This window comes from Alexandromys fortis, unplaced genomic scaffold, assembly GCF_014885135.2.
Source record: "Alexandromys fortis isolate MF-2015 unplaced genomic scaffold, M_Fortis_MF-2015_v1.1 scaffold_102, whole genome shotgun sequence".
NCBI classification, from domain to species: Eukaryota; Metazoa; Chordata; class Mammalia; order Rodentia; family Cricetidae; genus Alexandromys; species Alexandromys fortis.
In genome coordinates this window covers 1971480-1991713 of record NW_026067984.1, presented here as the reverse complement: position 1 = coordinate 1991713, position 20234 = coordinate 1971480, and the positions used below count along the sequence as shown (strand labels likewise).

Below are 20234 nucleotides of genomic sequence, written 5' to 3'. Positions count from 1 at the left end.
CCTGCTCAGTGATGGTGTTGATGATGCTTCTGTGTCTTTATTTCATTTTCCTTTGGTTGCTCCTCTCCCTCCCTGTTGCTTTGGCTGCCAGGAGAATTTGCCTCTTGCACTAGGCTTCAACACTCTTTCTTCTCTAGGAATTATTTGGTTCTCTGAGAGTCAGGATTGAATCTACTGAGGCTCTTCTCCATTTTAAGCTGTGCTCCTAACTGTCTCCATTCGAAGGCTGTCTGCCTCCTCGTTGCAGGCTTAGGTGCCATAAGGATCTTGCCTTCCTCCTGCTCAAGGCTTTCTGCCTGTCTTTAATACTGAAAGTGTTCATCTGCATCTTTCACCTCATATTCTAGCTGCTCTCCAACTGTCCCCAGTGTATTCCACAGAGATTCTATCAGTCGGTGTCCGGGTGTCACTTGCTACCTTCTGCTTCCAAATTAGTGTCATTTTTGAAAAGTTGTTTGTAGACAGCAGGCCTTGATTGATACCTGATTTTCCTAACAGGAGGGTTTTGTTTTTTCAAGATTCCTGATGCTGTGTGGGAATTTCCTCTGGACTCTGCCAGTGTCTGCTGATAGAAATAACAAGGAGAAACATTTTTAAAACTGTTGTAGTTGCTCCTTCAAAGGTTAATTTTGCATGAATTAGACCTACCGCTTTGGAAACGGGTAGAATATGAAACTGCGATTCCGGAAGTATCAGTTTGTATGTGGAAACCTCAATGTAATGTATAATAAATCTTGAACTTTAACCCAACACATTAAAGGGAGCTTATTCTGTAATTATGCAAAGTATGCTGAAGTTAATTAAAGGTTCGCATTGCCTTAATCCCTCCAAGATATTATATTGAATGTTATTATGAAATATTGATATAATATCCTAAAAATTAATTAGCAGCAAGCAAATTGGCAGACATGTCCCAGAAGGTAATTGTTTTAGTGTAAAGAATGCTAATGGGTTTTTAGAATTGCTATCTCATTATGTATATGTACTAGCCTATTAAAACAGGAAAATCTAATATTAAAATAAAATAGAGCTTCCCTGCTCTGGAAACCTGCTAGGCAAGTTCCTGAAGCTGTACACAAAAGATGATGGGAGATTCTGTAAGTACATGCTTCTCTGAATGTTATTTTGTCTATTTTTCATTCATCCCACTCCTGGCAATGATTTGATGTGTAAAATAGTAATAAAAGTAGAGGAAAAGAACTGAAGCCAGACTGTAATTGTAGCCAGGTATGAGACAGGAGATATGAATGCAGGTGGCTACGAGGTGAGCTCTCAGTTCCCTGGCCTCCAGACAAAAGAGGAAAACAGAATGAGACACTTAAACATTACTCTCCCACAAAAGGAGGCCTTTAAAGTCTCTAATGATTAGGTGTATGTTTTTGTAGTGTGCGTCACTAAATTTGCTTTCTGCATAGGAAATAACTAGAAAAGGATGTGGTAGTGGTATACCAATTAAAAAATCAATCTCTAAGTGACGAAGACGCCATCTGGGATAGCTTCCTAGTAGTGTCCTAGATTGAAGACGGGACTGCAGTGTTTCTTGTACTGACCTTGGTTAAGAAGGCATTATCTATAATACAGGGAATACATATTTAAGTTTATGAGTTTAAATATATATTGATGTGATGGTGTCCCTTAGCAAGGCACAGCACTTGGAGAAGGTGATTAAAATCATCTTTGAATATAGAACTTTAGAATGTCAATGATTTGGGCAGATCATGTCAGGGATGGCCAACACATTGAGATGGAGTGTCTTTGCGTGCTTAGTATGACTTCAGGTTGAATGCCATCCTGTGCTTCGGTAAAGTACAATGGCCAAAATTTTATGGGAAATTATCTTAGCATGAGATGTCTTAGTCGTGAAGAGGAAGTCATGAATGAGTGTGGGGAGTAGATATCTACGAAGTTTTGTTAGAAGCATTGTGTCTCCTGCACGTTTGGAGTTGTCCCAGCTGTTTTAGTAAGCAGTTACTTAATGTTCTTTTCACTATTCCATAAGCCATAATTTATAACAGCTCTTCACTGTTACAACTAATGGTTTAAATGTATATAGGATTGCATAGGCTATATGCAAATTCTAAGCCTTTTCATATAGAAATTCTGAAATCCACATGAAGTCTTGGAAATCATTACTACTAAGTATCAAGGAACAATGGAATATGTAGAGTTATTGTATATTTGTATGCACTTACATACATTTGCTATTTTATTACTTACTTTTCTACTTAACAAAAGACAAATAGAAATGTTTTTCCTCTGCTTCTTATCTATTCTTAGTTTTCCCCTACTTTGAGAGCAGGGAAAGAATGACTGGAATTTTTAGAAGTTCTCAACTTTAGATAATGCTTTCACCTGGCCAAGTGGAATTGTTTGTTAGCTGGTAACAGTAAAAATGCTTTTGTTGTTGAAAAGAGCTATAAACATACACATACACGCATTTGTTTTAATTTCAAGCAGCTATATAGATATAAGCATGCAACATGCTTTTTCCCCTCCAGGACTACAGAGTGAACATTTTCCTGAGACAGAAATGGAATGACCCCAGGCTCAAGCTCCCTAGTGACTTCAGAGGTTCCGATGCACTGACTGTAGATCCCACAATGTACAAGTGTCTGTGGAAGCCTGACTTATTCTTTGCGAATGAAAAAAGTGCCAATTTTCATGATGTAACCCAAGAAAACATCCTTCTGTTTATTTTTCGTGACGGAGACGTCCTTGTGAGCATGAGGTACCCTTTTATATTTAATTCCTGTGTGCTTATATTTCCTTTTGTCAAATCAGTGTGCCACATAAACGCATATTCAATGATTCCAATTTCTCTGCCTCTTGCCTCAGGTTGTCTATTACTCTGTCATGCCCTCTGGATTTAACGCTGTTTCCCATGGATACACAACGCTGCAAGATGCAACTTGAGAGCTGTATGTAAATGAGGCCATAAATTCTTATATCTAGATGATACATTCTATTAGTTAGTGTTATATAACTGTGAAAAACATAATGCTTTTGGTCATGTTAATACCATACTAACTATGGTAATCTTGGAGATGACAAATCTTTCTGTTGCTGGCTTTTTAGTGAGTTGACATTAGTCAGTGTACTTCTTCTGAAAACTAGACTTATTTATATTAGTAATGCAGAAAACATACACAAATTATGATCTTCTAACAACATAATTTCTCTGATGTTAATATTCTCATCGTAAAAGAGACCATTGAAATACACTTAAACCTAACCAAGTGCCTTTCTTAGGGAAGTACAGAAAAATTATGTTTATAATTGCATGTCTTATGTTCCTGTGATTGTATTTTACAGTGTATAAAAGACATACTAAATGTTATTAACTGTAATTTTCTGTAAATATATTAATTAATTTTCTTTGATAATTGTCTTTATAAAATAATAAATCATAAACCTTGAAAAATGAATACTAATATTATAAGGAATCTTTAGCATGGATGGTTAAAGATTAAGCTATTCCTATGAATAATAATAACTTTGTAAAATATACTTGTATGTTTGTTTGAGTATATGTTTAGTGGTTTTTTAGTAGACTAAAATAAATCCTAACTTTTAACAATATTTCTTCCTTTCTAATAATCAGATTATGTTTTGTAAGTCTATGCAAAGTTTCAGTACCATATATGCATACATACCAGAGTATATTTAATACATATTTACTCAATGTTCTCATTTGATACACTGTGTAGGATTTTAGAAACTGATGGTCTTTGAGATCCAATGGTAGGTTAATCTAGGATGTAGTCCTGAGTTGTTGACACGTATCCTAGATCCAGGCCCTGGACTCCTGCTTACTTTAATGAAGCTATTATGATGTTTGCTTGGGTACAGTCTTACTGCTTTTTTGTCATGGTGCAGTTCTTTCAAGGAACATTGTAGTTATTTATTTTAAATAATACCTGTTTTAAAACTTTAGCTTTGTTTTGTTGTTTTTGGTTTTTCTTTTAAATTTTGTTTTGCTTTTGGGAGATGTTACAAGGGCCAGAGGGTGGATGCTATGGATGAGGTTGCAAGGGCAGAGGGTGGATGCTAGAGAGAAAAGTGGGATCAGAATGCATGATGTGAAATTCACAAAAAAAAAAAAAAACAGTAAAATCAAAAGCAAAGTTTAAAATAAAAATAACTTTAGGCACATAGCTAATGATTGAAAATGGACTTAGGCAGAGGCAGCAAATTATTTATCACCCATTGATAATGGTTGTGAATGCTGATCAGAGAGGAGATTTTCTATACTTGGTGACCTTGGATTATATCTGATTTTGATGGTTATTCAACCTTATATTTTTTATAACGATGACATGTTATTGTTAAGCTGATATTTTGTGCATGACCATAAAGTCCAGTGCTATGGACTTTAAATTACAATTCCATAACAGCATGCCAGGCTTTCCCATCTTTTCTATGTGTAATATGATTATTAAAATAACAAGAAACTATTGATAAGTATATTTCAATCAAACATGTTCATGTATTTATTATAGTTGGTTATACAACCGATGATTTGAGGTTTATCTGGCAGTCGGGAGATCCTGTGCAATTGGAAAAAATTGCTTTACCTCAATTTGATATTAAAAAAGAAGATATCGAATATGGCAACTGTACGAAATACTATAAAGGCACTGGTAAGTGGTATTTTAGGAATTAAAAGTAATGCAGGTTTCAATGTTTTGTTTTAGCTTTAATATAGACTAAGGAGCAATGATAAAAATAAGCTAATTGTAAGAAATGTATTCTCCTAATCGCACGCTAAAACCTTTTCCACAACGACATTCACATAAGATGACTTACAATAATGGAATCGATCGCGTTTTCTCCATGTAATTCTGTTGGTGAGAAGTTGTCAATATTTCATTATAGCAATGAAATATGGTAATGAATATAGTAATGAAACAGACTCATCCAGGAAATGGTTTTCATAGATGTTGACAAGTTTTGACAAGCTTGCCTTTGACACTACACAGTTGCTATAGTACAGTATAATCTGTCTGTGTTCATCTGTTGTCTGGTGGTCAGTTTTATTTATGTGGTAGTTTTCCTGTCTTGTTAGTTCTAAAATCATTGAACTTGGTGTACATGGGAGGCAGTAAGAGTGTGAGATACTTCAACAGCTGTGAATATTCCCTGGGTAGTATTATTTGTCCAGGTCACTAATTTTAAAAAGCAAAACAAACCAACCTCAGTCATTAAATTACAATGAACTTTTGAAGAAACTACAAAAGTCAATCCTCCACTCTCTCAATATATAGTGCTCAGCCTTGGCAGTGGCATTATCAGCTGTAGGTCACTGAGCAGGTTCGGCAGTATTAATACATTTCACTTCACAATATAAAATTAAACACTACAGAAACTTAATTGTGGCATTATTGGCAATGATCATTTCAACTTGTAAGCTGCCTGTAATTCTGTATTGGAAGGTAAGTCATAGTAAAGGTATCCAGAAATAGATGGGAACTGACTTTATGATTTTAGAAGCATTTATATTATGCAAAAGTCCACTATTTGATATCATCAAAGGGAAAAATAAAAATCAGTGAATTAACAAACTGCATAAATACAGTCTTATAATAAATACATGCAAGCCTAGGAAATTTGGTGGTAAACATAATTTAATTTCTGGTTGTTGTTGAGTACATCTGTTGTTCACTATCAAGTATATTGATAAGATGATATACTTTCATGGGTAGACTTAAAGTAAAATGTAAGAACATGATAAATACAATAGTGAAAGTTCCTGGACTTAAATATAAAATAATCGATTTTTTTATTTCTTAGAAGGAAATAAAAGCATATTCTGCAAAGAAACAATTTAGAGCAGTGGTTCTCAACCTTCCTAATGCTTCAAAATTTTAATACAGCTTCTCATGTGTTGGTGACCCTCTGCCATAAAATTATTTTGATTGCTACTCTATAACTGCAATGTTGCTATTGCTATGAATTATAATGTAAATATATCTCTGTTTTCTGATGGTCTTAGGTGACCTGTGTGAAAGGGTCATGAGACTCCCAAAGGGTTCACAACCAACAGGTTGAGAATGATTGATGTAGAGAATTGCTGTAGAGGTCCTGTGAAGTTCTCCGAGAGGGTTTATTTCTTTTATTAATCATGAATACAAACTTACAATTCCATTATCTACAGAGGACAGCATAAGTTTATAGCTAACATACTTTGGGCATTTACCAAAGTACTTATCAGAGTTTGTATCGATATTTATATAAATCAGAAGAAAATATATTGTTTGGGAAATATTTACGAAACTTTCTAAAATGAGATAGCTCAACATATATCTGGCGCTAAACATGCATACTTGTATAAAACACGCGCACACACGGTAGTGGCGGAACTTTAATATGTAATGAGATTTTGACCTGGCGTTTGCTTTACTGAAATGATGTTGTTCCGTGATTAACAGACAGTGCAGGTGAAGACTATGGGCACACAAAATGAGACGAGTTAAATCGGGTGCCTAAGTGAATAATGGAAGAAAATGACACAGGAAATAGAAAGTAAATTGGAATTTCCAAATGCACATTTATATCAATTAACTGCCCACCTGCCTCTCATAAATATAACAGACTAGAGAAAGATCAAACAGGATCAAGAAATGTCTCTCATAAAAGTTTACGAAGCAAATCACTGTAATACCCAACATGCCTTTTCCTGCTGGATACATAGGCAGCTCGTGAAGTCCCCTAGTGAGCGCGTTTATGAAAGGACATGGTGGAGCTTAAAACACACGGCATACGGCATCTAGCCAGGCAATCTTTAAACACTGTGAGTCAGAATGTAAATTTTCTTTAAGTTATATTACTTTTCAGTGACTATACACGACTGTGTAGTATATATACTAGTGTAGTATGTAGACCATACATGTAGTGACTGGAGAAGCTTTACACACACGCGCATAAAGGATACATATAGAATTTGCTTAGAGGCACACATGCTTTGCTCTTCATTTCTTGTGCAGTCGGTAAGTGAAAGAGTGCCCATCTTGGTGCTGATGTGTTGGTTAGCATTTGCTCCCATTCCTACCAGCGAATTGTCTGTGTTCCATGTTGATGTTACCACCGTCCTAACCTCCCTGAGACAGCATTGGGTTTAATTCATAATGTGAGCGGAGCAGCTTTCCCACGTAACTGATTGTGTTTATGGAAATCCTGCCAAATATGTTATGTTAGCGTGTGAAACATGTTTGTTGTTTTTTTCCGATTAGAGTGACTGGGTAGATATGAGATAAGATTCTTTAACTATAAGGCAGTGGGGCATGGTATTATCCTTCTAGCCCGGTTCATTTATGGGTTGTTCATTTGTTTCGATGTTTTAAAGTAAGTATGCACTGTGTCAACTAAATACAACTAGAGATCCTTTAACCTTTGTTGCTATACACAACCTTACTTTTGTTAAATGGCAGATGCCAGTTTTTATCTACATAAATTATTTTCATTGGGTGTGGAGGTGCATGCTTGTTATTCCAGAACACTCGGGCAGAAGGATCACAAGTTTGAGATTAGCCTGGTCTATATAGAACTTCTTGCTCTAAACAATTAAGCCATTTAAAAAGTAAGCATTATGGGGCTGGAGAGATGGCTCAGTGGTTAAGAGCATTGCTTGTTCTTCCAAAGGTCTTGAGTTCAATTCCCGGCAACCACATGGTGGCTCACAACCATCTGTAATGAGGTCTGGTGCCCTCTTCTGGCCTGCAGACATACACACAGACAGAATATTGTATACATAATAAATAAATAAATAAAGTAAGTAAGCATTATATATAAACTGTTTACCAAAAGGACCAAAATATTTGAAAAATAATCCCTTACATGAAACTATGTTTTCTTTTGGAATACTGTAAGAATATTCCTGTTGTAAGAAAGAGCGGCCGGGCTGCGTTCCTGGCGCCCGGCCGCCCGCACGGCTAGCTTATGCCCCGAAATAATTACACGGAAACTGTATTCTTTCAAACACTGCCTGGCCCATTAGTTCCAGCCTCTTATTGGCTAGCTCTTACATATTGACCTAACCCATTTCTAATAATCTGTGTAGCCCACGAGCTGGCTTACCAGGAATAATCTTAACCTGTGTCTGCCTGGAGTGAGAGAATCATGGCGACTCACTGACTCAGCTTCTTTCTTCCAGCATTCCGTTCTGTTTACTCCACCTACCTAAGGGTTGGTCAAATGGGCCTAGGCAGTTTCTTTATTAATAAGAAATCACTCCCGCATCATATTCCTGTAGCCACACTCTCTTCCCCCTCCTTCTCCCTCTCCCTCTCTTCCTCTCCATCTCCCCCTCAAGACAACAAAAGCCGTCGTCAGGCCAGACCGCCAGGACTCATGAATGAATTTTGGAAGCTCTAGAATGATATTCTATAGCAGTTTCTGCATTTTCCCTAGCATGAGGAAAATGAATGTCCTTTCCCAGGTAGAAATTTGTGAACTTCGGGGTGCAGGGGGGAAAGGGGTGAAGAGGCACATCCCACCTGTCTTCCCTTTCCACAGCCTTAGGGACATAACAGGAAGCTTCTGTCCTTGCTGCCCCTATGGCCTAAGTGAATGTTTACCTAAAGTTTTCATGGTTAACTGTGCCTGTGAGCTCTTGAAGACAGGCATCCCTTCTCCAGAGGAAGGGTTCGTGTGGCTGAACAAGACTCCGTTCAAGAGCTTTTCCTCTTAGAATTAGCCTGCTGCTTTGATTCAGGGTTCATGTCTCACTGGTTACCCTTCTGTGCTAATGTCACTTCAGAGGGAAAGTTGAAGGGTTGCAGACTCTCCCACAGAGTAGTGTGAGATCAGCCTGCTCCTCCGTATCACGGTGAGGCCGTGGAGGTCAGGGAAAGCATGCCCCACCACCCTCTTTGTGAAATGTCACCAATGAAAGGAAAATGCTTTGCAGTGTTGACTTGGCCAAATTTCCAGAGGTAGAAGCGTCCTGTGCCTTGCAGATCCTCCTGACTTACAATTCTGTGTACGCATGACCCTCCCACCTGTCACTTCTCTGATTGCCAGGCTACTACACTTGCGTGGAGGTCATCTTCACCCTGAGAAGACAGGTTGGGTTCTACATGATGGGTGTTTATGCACCAACCCTGCTGATTGTGGTCCTGTCCTGGCTCTCCTTCTGGATCAACCCTGATGCCAGTGCTGCCAGGGTACCCTTGGGTAAGCCTCCCTGCTTCTCTGTCACCATGACTGGTTGAGGACCCTGTCCTGAAAATGTGAGGCTCCAAATGTTCCAAATGCAACAAGTAGAAAATTACACACTTTCGCTTCCTGGGAGAGCACAATTGAAAACACCGTGTATTCAAAACATATAAAACTAACCTCAGGCTTTGCATTTAAGGTGTGCATATAAATGAAATACAAATGAATATTTTTGTAGTTGGGTCCTATTCTTAAGACATCTATAAATATATACAAATATTTAAAAGTATGAAACTCTGAAAGTGGAAGGTCTTATGATCAGAGCATTTCAAAAGAGGAATACTAAACGGTGCCCTTCTATGCTGAGTGCATCACCAACTCCTGTTCAGTGATGATTGCCTGATATTTGGAGGAAGGCATCCTTCAGGATTGGATGCACACTGATCTATATTTTCTCAATGTTTTTGCAGTTGGTAATTAAGTTTTTCTTTTCCTATTCTGAGAATTGTGCAGGAGTTGATTTATTCTATTTTTTCCAGTAAGTACTTATTGACTGGATGTAATCATGCACCACTGAAATATAAAATTTTCAGTAATGCCAAAGTTAAAGACAAATAATCACTTTGTTGGAAATTATTGTAAATAATATGCACCTCAGACACAGAGGCGATGAAATCATACTTACTTGATATTTCATCAGGAATGGCTGCGTGCATGATGGTGCATACCACATAGCCTACATGTATAGCAGGCTTTCCCATATAAATTTGTGTAGGTACACTCTGATGTTCCCACAATTACAAGGTAACTTGATGATACATTTCTCCAAACATATTTACATCTTTAAATGGCATATGAGTGTCATAATATGATCTGTCCCTAAAAAAAAAATCACTATGTAGTGCGCCAACAGAGTTTGACTAGGAATGTTTGGGACTTTCTCATTTTGTGTGTTTTCAGAATCTCACCAAGACCTCATCATAGGAAAAACTCTGGTATACATGGCCTCCCAGCAAGAGATGTCCTGATAATTTTAGTTTTGTTCTTCTTTCAAAAAGCTTTTGAGTGTAACTCATTCAGAAATTATTGAAGGGAATGACTGAAGTACTGAGTTTTATACACACACACACAGAGCTATATATGCATGCTTGTGCCTGTTCTCTCTTTCACATACATATGTAAATATATATATATAACCTAAAGGTTATGTTTATGTAATATTATATCTACAATATATGTACATTTAATATATTAGTATTACATTTGCATATGTAATATTATATATATGCACTGCAGTTACTAACTATATATTATTATACTGCTAAAAAGATACTTTTGGATATTTAAATTTATAGAACATATATTTGTTCTGTAGTGACTATTTGTTGGTATTAATCAAGAAGGTGTCAATTTAGTCATAAACATGAATAGTGATTGTTCGTAAGACAGATTAAAACATGTTAGCATTAATGCATTTATGTCTCCTTGCAAAAAAAAGCAGATACCAAATAAGTATGATATATAATACATAAGGTAGTGATATGAGGGAGAAAACATGCTTGTCAGGAAAAAGTCTTCAGAAGAATAATTCTGTCTAAAGAAAGGGAAGAAATGAAAGCAATTCATGTTGTTATCTAGGAGAGAGGAAAACGTGGACTTGAGTCTTGATCATTAGTAATTGTGAGGTCTGGATCCTTGGACACCTCTTATGCACTCTGTTGTTTGGTTCTTACCAAGTCAGACCAGAAGTTCTTATGATCAGACTCCAATTTTGATTATTTATAACTTTAATCACTGCCTAATTCATTGTGGAAACGTAGAAACGGGGAGAGCAGTTAGGAGAGCTCGTGGGGACCACTGACTGTCACCTGGGGCAGTATTTGAGAATATTCTAGACTATCCTAGACTTGCTTGCCAATATTCTACTTAGAGGTTAAAAATATTGAAACTTATACAGACTACTAAAGGTACAGCTCACAAATACTTTGCCTGAAATAGTAAATTCAATACCAATGAAGTCATTATTCCAAAAGATGGTGATGATCTAAGCAAAAAAAAAAAAAAAAAAAAAAAAAAAAAAAAAAACAACCAATAGGGGTTGTATGTGCCCAGTGAAGATGAGCATCTCTTTGTGGGTATCACCGGAGGTTTCTTAGTCAAAGAAAACTGTATTTCACTACTTCCCTCCTGATGGTAGAGCGAGGGAGAGGAGGGAGTCTGACAAAAGAGATGAGAAAGAGATGCAACTGCAGCCATCCATATTTCTTGTTCTATGCTTGCTTTCATTGTTATGTTTTCTGAGATTTTTCTTTCTATAATAAACAGAAACACTCTGTACTTTATCTTTTAGACATTATATTGTTAAGAAAACAACAAGGACAAGCAAGAACCAAAAAACGTATCAAAATTTATATGCTCTAGTCTTCTTCATGGGCACCAATTTCTCATACAGATAAAATCTCTCTTTAACAAAAAATACTGAGCTGGGCGGTGGTGGCGCACGCCTTTAATCCCAGCACTTGGGAGGCAGAGGCAGGCGGATCTCTGGGAGTTCGAGGCCAGCCTGGTCTACAAGAGCTAGTTCCGGGACAGGCACCAAAGCTACAGAGAAACCCTGTCGCGAAAAACAAAAATCAAAACAAAAACAACCTGAAAAAATTAAACAAAGAATCCATCAAAGAGCTCTGCCATTCCCCCAGAGACACTGTTGAATGGTTCCTGACATCATTGATCCTCAAATCAGATCCACATTGTGCTTCCAAATCTTGACTTACATTTATTTATTTCTAAACTGATCCTCGTTTACAAACATTTTCTGACCACAATGACTCCTTCGGGTACCCTATATTTCTTCCAGGCTGTCTCTAAAGACACCTAAGGATTACTTGCTGGCTATTGACAGTCCTAAAAGAGTGATTTTAATGAATGATCAGTGGTTGTAGAGCATTGGGCAGGTGTAAACATGTCTCCTTGTGTTGCTAGGCATCTTCTCGGTGCTCAGCTTGGCCTCAGAGTGCACCACCCTTGCAGCCGAGCTTCCCAAAGTATCTTATGTGAAGGCCTTGGATGTGTGGCTCATTGCGTGTCTGCTCTTCGGCTTTGCTTCCTTGGTGGAGTATGCTGTTGTCCAGGTGATGCTGAACAACCCCAAAAGGGTTGAAGCCGAAAAGGCCAGAATGGCCAAGGCCGAGCAGGCAGATGGAAAAGGTGGGAACGCAGCCAAGAAGAGTACCGTGAACGGCACGGGAACTCCTGTTCATATCAGCACTTTGCAGGTAAGGCGAGTAAGCCATGAAAGTGAACCGCCTATCCTTTTCTGTTCCGGGAAAGAGACACGGTAAAGAAAATGGTGGGGCTGGCACTTGCTCTCTATAAATGAGAAAGAACCAAGTCCAACATAATCTTGAAATTATTTTCAGAAAACATATAAAACATGTGAAAGACTACCTAGGATAATATAATATCCTAAAATTTTGAAAGCTTTCCCCTGAGCTTATAATCGCAGCTTCACTGTGATGCTCATCACTGAATAGGGAGATGTTTTCGGAATGTATGCATCCCTATTGATTATTACTGGATCAGCTTTAGTGAGAAGCCAAGGGACTTATGGGGTTTGCAGGCCTTTATTTGGCTCTGAGACGTGAAGAGCCATGCTGTTGGTCAGTCACTCTCATGTTCCTACTGAGTGAGGCAGCTTCTGATAGCTGTCAGCAAATCTCTTCCAGGCTGGATGGCTGGCCCTGAGGGCATGTCTACACACTGCTAAGGGTCTGGCTAGCCTAGCCGTCATGGTTGCTAAGGACTGGAGAGGCTTTCTCCTCTTAGCCCTGCCTTTTCACACATCATGGGCTTAAGACCCAGTCCCAGAACAACTGGCTGCTTAACAAATTAGCTGTGCATTGATCCTTGATGCTTCACAAATTGGCTGTGCATTTACCCACGGAGTCCTGCTTGATGTTCGGAAGGAAAGTCAGCCAGAAGGCCCTGCATGTGGAGGAAAAGGCTATAGCCTCGACAGGAGAGCACTAGGTCTAGCCATCCCACAGCTGTGACATGTGCCTTCTCTGCACATGTTCTGGCCCCATGATGCTCTATGTGTTGATCCCCACTGCCCGCCTACCTGGAATTCTAGAAAACATGCTACACATGGATTTTTGGACAGATGAGTAAATTAATTCTTCCTATATTTCATATCCAATTTTTTGTTTTTGTTTTTGTCTTTTTAAGTCATTGTACTGATTTTTCAAAGCTTAAAGCTCCAGTCCTTCATCCACAGCTTCCACACTTGAGAGAAGCTTCTTTATGAGCTATGACCTTTTTATGCTGTATCACTGCTCCTGAAGGAGAAGCGCTTTGTCTATGCAATGCCATGACTTAGGTCATTCTTTGCTGTAACGCCCTCTTCTTCTCCGTCAAACATGTCTATAGCAAGTTTCTTCTGTCGTATCATCATGGATGCCTTTTCTGGTGCACATGTAGCTCACGTGCACTAGCGTTGAACACGGAAGCCATGCAAAATGTCAGAGAATTTTCAATGAATTAAAAAAAAGCAGCAGCTTCTGGGAATCCTTTTTGTGTGAATGTTGCGATATTGAAGTTAGGCTTTTCCTACTGATGTGATCAGATATTTAAGTCATCTGGACATTTTGTGGCTATGATTTAGAGGCTGACGGTCTTAGTGCCCCACCGTTCATTAACCAGCAGTTCTGTTCAGAGACAGGAAAGCAGAGATGAAGGTTTAGAATTATCATTAGAGTTTATTATCTGTGCACATACCCCATATTGGATCAAAGAAAGATTCTTATTTTTTATTATTTAAACTAAGAAAAGTCTTACAACCCTGATAGTAACCTAAATTGATGTTGCTTCATGCTTTATTTATTTCTAAGTATAAGATAATAAAAAAGTATATTTGATGGTATGATCCTTGTTATTTGAGTAAAATATCAGAGCCCTATGAAATGTTTAAAATTTTCTGAAATGTTTAATCAATCCAGTGGATTCATCAGTTGAATTTTGTTCCTGCTAATTTTTAAACTCGATTTAAAAATATCTTTTTAAAGAGATATGTACTTATAATTCTAAAAATTCTATTACACCATATTTCATTTTTATGCTTAGGTTGGTGAGACCCGATGCAAAAAAGTTTGTACTTCCAAGTCTGACCTGAGATCCAATGACTTCAGCATAGTTGGAAGCTTGCCAAGAGATTTTGAATTATCCAATTATGACTGCTATGGAAAACCCATTGAAGTCAACAATGGACTTGGGAAATCCCAGGCTAAGAACAACAAGAAGCCTCCTCCTGCCAAGCCTGTCATTCCAACAGCAGCCAAACGCATTGACCTTTATGCAAGAGCATTATTTCCTTTCTGTTTCTTGTTCTTCAATGTTATATATTGGTCTATATATTTATGATAAAACATTTCCATTTGTATGAGATTCAATACCATTTCATTGTGACCAATGCAATTCATAATTGCTGATCTGTGAAAACTCGGCATTGTCATAGCAATATATTGCACTTTGGATGCCACTTAATTGTCATAAAATACGGCACCTTACTTTTGAATGGCAGCATGACCCCGTAACGTCTCTGCTCCGAACATGAGCTAGATAGATAAATGTATATATATTCAGCATAGTATTTTAGGAATCAATGAAGAGCAGGCATACTGCATAATCTCTATAACGTACTCTTCAGCTACGGCAGCTCTGTACCTGCAAATACTTCCGATAACGCTGATGAAAACATGGTGTGCACGCTGACGCCTGTTATTGTGACCCTTCTAATGTATGTAGTGTCTTATATTCCCCTCCTCGTAACTGTCCAAGAAAGCCATCTTCTCCTTACATATTTATCAATAGTATTATCACAGATTAAGCAAGGTTGTATGGCATATTGTTTAAAGATTTTAAAAGAGGTAGAGCAGCAATAGTTATGCAGGCTCATTGAGAAATAGAACCAAAATTATACATTTATAAAATCAGCTTATTTTTAAGTGTGCGTGTGTTGTCAAAATGCCAGATAATAGAACAGTAAGCATTTTTGAAGAAAAGAGAAATCTGGGCTAGTTTAAATACATAGTGCATTCTGGCATATGACAAAGTACAAACAAATAAATGATAGATGTATTAATTAAATATTTTGGATAAAAATAAATGATTTAATCCACCCTAAAATTTAAATCTATTTTCATGCCTTTCATTTTCTGATATGGAGAGCATTAAGCGTAAGCCTTAAGAAGAGTTGCACATGTTTCCAGTCTGAAGCGAGCGGTGACATGTGGTTCCACATCACTGTCAGGCTCCAAGAGGAACTGCTAACATGAACTTGAACTGGAAAAGTCGTACTAATTGAAGAGCATTGAAGAATTTAGTTTGTTCGTTTTATTAAGATGCTTCTATATTTCAAGTAATAGTCAACTCTTTTGGGAATTTTTTTTAATTTATCTGAATGTATTTGGATATGTTACAAAACAATGATTTAGTAAATAGAGATTTTTATTTAAATTCTAGACTTAACTTTTTCTTCTTGCTGAAAGTCTAGACATTGGGGGCTGACTAACTTTATCTTGTTCTTACCTGAAAAGAATTCCTAAGTCCCATCTTCCAAGACCCGATTGTCTGACAGTGTCTCAGTGTGATTGTTTATTTACGTCTCAGCTAAAACTGCAGCTACTGGTAACTAACATTGTAAAGATAAGACCAGGAAAGTATTTTACATTCTTTGGAGTCCTTTTGTTCTTGCTGGTGATTTCTGTGGCCAATTCATGATGTAATGCATTAAAATTATTACTTGTGCAATTACCACTTGCAGTTCACTGCCAATTGATTTATTGAAGATTGTTTTTACTTAAAATCTCCTTAATAGTTATAAAATTCTTTTCAGTGGTGTATATACGCTGTTGTCTTTCAGGACAATCCAGTTATGACCATATGAATAATCTAGCCTGGCCATCTGAATAATTTTTAATATGTCACAAATAAAATGCTAATGAATTTCAGAATTCTACCAAGACCAAAAGACATATTAGTTTAATGGGATGGCAATGGAGAAAATACTACCTTGAATGTGTACCATTTTTTAAATTCTGTTTGTAATGATACTTTCTTACATTTGCTTTTATAACTTGGTTTTATGTTAGGGACTGTGATCTAGGATTTTAAAAGATGTCTTATAGCGAAGGCAGTATCATTATATAGAAATACATTGGTGAAAGTAGTGTGAAATGATTTTTTTAATGCAGTACAATATGATAGTGTCCTAATACCAGATCCTAACTTCAATCTATAGTCTCTCTCCTCTATTTATTTTTGAGCTAAATGTGTTGATGTCTTACAAATCACACGCGTCTGCTTAGGACAGGTACATAGGATTGCTATACTTGCCTCTTTCTCTTTTTGCTTTCCCCCAGGGGACAGTGTGGTAGGATCTCAACCCAGACCTGATTTCAGTTATTTCCAACCTCTGTCTGACTTGAATGTAAAAATTAATTTAGCATAACAGCATACAAAATAAGTGGTATTTAACCTTCCATTATTTGGATTTATCACATTATATGTATAGGATTCTTTCCAGATGGAGACATGCTTACAGTCACATGTCTGGCGGGACTTCTGCAGGTGGAGACACACAGTTATATGTCTAACGCGACTCCTTTTCTAATGCAAAGCAGTATCCCTACAGTTATTTGTGTATGGAGGTGGCTAGATAAGAGGTGGAAGCCCAAAGTGAAGTTGCTGACTTGGAAAACAGACGTGTAAAAATTGCCGTTGTTTCCACACATGTTTCTATAAAAGATACTAATATGTATTTACACCGTAACAGGCTCAATACTCTCACAGAGCCGGTTCCTACCAAATTTCATGTCCTTGATCTAGTTCTTTTAATTTTTTTTCCACTTGACATGGTTTCAGAATGTTCTCGGAGACAGCACTTTTGTTTTCCAGCCGCCCAGACCCTTATAATCACACAAAAACTATATTAATTACAACACTGTTTGACCAAGGGCTTAAGCATATTCCTAGCCTGCTCTTACATCTTAAATTAATCCATTTCTATTCATCTGTTCATCTGCTTTTCAACATGATGCTGTGGCTTACCAGAAAGGTTCTGGCATCTTTCTCCTTCGGCACCTTTATGGAATCTCTTTGACTCTGCCTTTCTTTCTCTATATATCTTTATTCAAATTTCCCAACTGACTTTACTAAGCCATTGCCCGAAATAGCTTTATTCATCAACCAATCAAAGCAACACATGTACAGAAGGACCTCCCACATCAAAAATGTTTCAAAGAACTTGAAGAATTACAAAAAATTTCGGTATACCCCTGATCTAAAGTCTGCAAAATCCTCTATTCTCAAATATGCTTTGTTTCTCTCTCATCACTGTGTGTGCAAAAGAGGCTGCTTTTTAAGGCTGTAAAGAGCAGATAGGATGTCCTTTTACCTGCACAGCTTGTGTTTTCTGATTTGCAGTGAGCTTTCCTTTCCTGGCCGCAGAGACAGAATGAGTCTGCCCCAGGAAATGAGCACTGATAAAACTCAGTCTTAAAGCTGCCTCTCATTTCTTGTTCGTCTCCTTCACAAGCCAATCCATACCGTGTGTTTCATTTAATTGCCATGGCATCAATTTCTTTAACATTCCTGAGGGCTGGAAAGACAGTTAGTGTGTAAGAATGTTTTCCAGTCTTGCGAGAGGACCCTAGTTCAGTTTTTTAGCATTTGTGTGCCATAGCTCACGCCCACTTGAAGCCCACACTCCAGAGAATCTGACACCCTCTTTTGACCTCTGCAGGCCACCCATTGTGGAATTCACATTCACATACACATAAATAAAAATATTTTTAAAATTGATTATGCCACTCTCCATTCAGATATAATTAATGCCTTATTTTGGGCCTCCTTGAACTAAACAGAACATTCTCATATAAAATTATCATAAAGTTATTTATAACCTAATAGATTTTGACCATTTTCCCTCGTATTTAGATTTAATTAAAGTGAAAAATTCAGGCATCCAGTTTTAGGTAAATGTTTAATTTAATGTTTTATTGTTTCTCTTAAGTAGTCTGGCCCTGGATGTCATGGCTGCAAACTCCTTTTAAGTCATATGTATTTCATTCAGATGTAAGTGTTTTTCATTCATACAATTTCCTCTCTGGTGATTAATGAAGCTAAAATATTTTCCTCTGGAGGAGCAGTGCTCAAATTAAGTGGCCTTAAAGCCCACTCAATTTATCATTATTTATAATACCGAGGATTTTTGTCCATATGCACAGTGGATGTGAAATTTAAGCAACTAGGCCTAAAATGTCAAAGAGTTTGCCGTCTTTGCTATAACCTTTACTAACTACATTCATGCAGAGTGTTACCCTGTTTAGGAAGTAAGGGTTATTCAAATCACTTTATCAAATTGATTGCATATTTATGCAGTATAACAATGATTTAACATTCACAAGCTTGCTTTGTTTTACAATAAAGCTAGTCTTAACCTTCTGTGGGATAAAAATCAAGTTTGGAAAATGTCAGCTACACCACCAAAGGAATAAGAATATATTAAAGACATTTATGTGATTAGCATTAATGGAAACTCTATGCAAGTCACATTTAAGGTTAGTTATATGCCTAGTTATGCCTGCATGCATAAACTAGACCCTTATATTTTGACACAGTTAACATTTTCTCTGTAGATACTTAACATGTATGTCACATACACATCTATCATTTTATTGTCTCTTTCACCAATATTGAAATTTTCAATATTCAAGAATATTGAAGACGTTCATAAGTTCTGTTCAATTTTATTTTTTCTTGACTTTTTTTAGGAATTCAAAGTAAAGATTTTGCACTCTTAGACATTTTTAAGTTTCATGGATATTACATGCTTTTCCCCAGTATGTTTTAAATTAATAAATGTGTAGCAACTTTACTTTGCTAAGGGATTGTGTGAGTTCAAAACTGTTAGATTGAATAAAGCAGAGCTCCCTTTAAATAAATGAATGCCATACAGCAATCAACAGTGTATGAATTTTATATATCTCAATCACTGTAATACATTTAAAAAACAAAGCATATTATCAAGCATAAGAAATATCTAAGCCATTTGCATTATGGAAAGGGAGCTCTCAGGGATAAAGAGGATAGTAAGGGAAGTGCCTTATCTGATAGAATGTTTGCAGCCAAGACAAGTGCTCTAAGTAGGATCTCTGAGACCCACACATTAGGAGAAAGCAGACTTCCACAAGCTGTCCTCTGATCTCCACACAGATATCAGGATACACACATCTGTTGACAGAGATATCTGTCCCGTCTGGTCCTGCAGCCACTCAGTCCCAAAGAAACACACAGAGTTCTACATTGATCATAAAGTGGTTGGCCTATTAGCTCAGGCTTCTTATTAAGTAATTCTTACATCTTATATTAGCCCATAATTCTTGTCTATGTCAGCCACATGGCTTGGTACCTTTATCAGCGAGGCATTCTCATCTTGCATCTTCTGCATCTGGGTAATGACTGCAGACTGACTCTTTCCTCTTCCCAGAATTCTCCTGTTCTCATCGCCTTGCCTCTACTTCCTGACTGGTTGCTCCACCTACACATCGCCCCTGGCTACTGGCCAATCAACATTTTATTAAAATAATACAAGTGACAGGATAAAAGACCATTGTTCCACAGCACACGCACACACCAATAAATATAATTTAAAAAAAAAAGAATGTGGCTAACTCAAGATAGTTTAATGATGTATTACAAAATTTTTAAGCTAGATGCTAACCCAAAGAATAATTGCAAATCGCAATATGCAACAATTCAGAAAAAAAAAACAAAAAACAAAACAAAAAAAAAAAAAACAAGAATGTTTGGGAGAGCAGCGGGCAAGTTTTATTTCCTGATGGTGTAAGTGTCTCTACCTAATGTGTATTTCTCAACGAAAACCAGCATATACTCTCAATCCTACAATTTGAAACGAATTTCAGTAATTCTCAATTTCCACTGGGAGGCAGCTGTGGTTCTATCAATCAGTCCTCCTTGGTGAGGGAAGAGCAGGACAGTAGAACATGTCCCAGCCCAATGGC

General features: G+C 37.2%; 1 protein-coding gene across 1 annotated transcript in view; it reads left to right on the top strand.

The window, feature by feature from the left end:
* Positions 1-15666, top strand: part of Glrb (glycine receptor beta) — a 60385-nt gene extending 44719 nt beyond the window's left edge. Inside the window, exons 5-10 of the mRNA XM_050158753.1 lie at positions 2499-2728; positions 2836-2918; positions 4500-4640; positions 9019-9171; positions 12136-12428; positions 14275-15666. Coding sequence (XP_050014710.1) covers positions 2499-2728; positions 2836-2918; positions 4500-4640; positions 9019-9171; positions 12136-12428; positions 14275-14571 — 1197 coding nt within the window. The 3' untranslated portion in view covers positions 14572-15666. The remainder of the gene's footprint in view (positions 1-2498; positions 2729-2835; positions 2919-4499; positions 4641-9018; positions 9172-12135; positions 12429-14274) is intronic.
* Positions 15667-20234: the final 4568 nt, after the last annotated feature.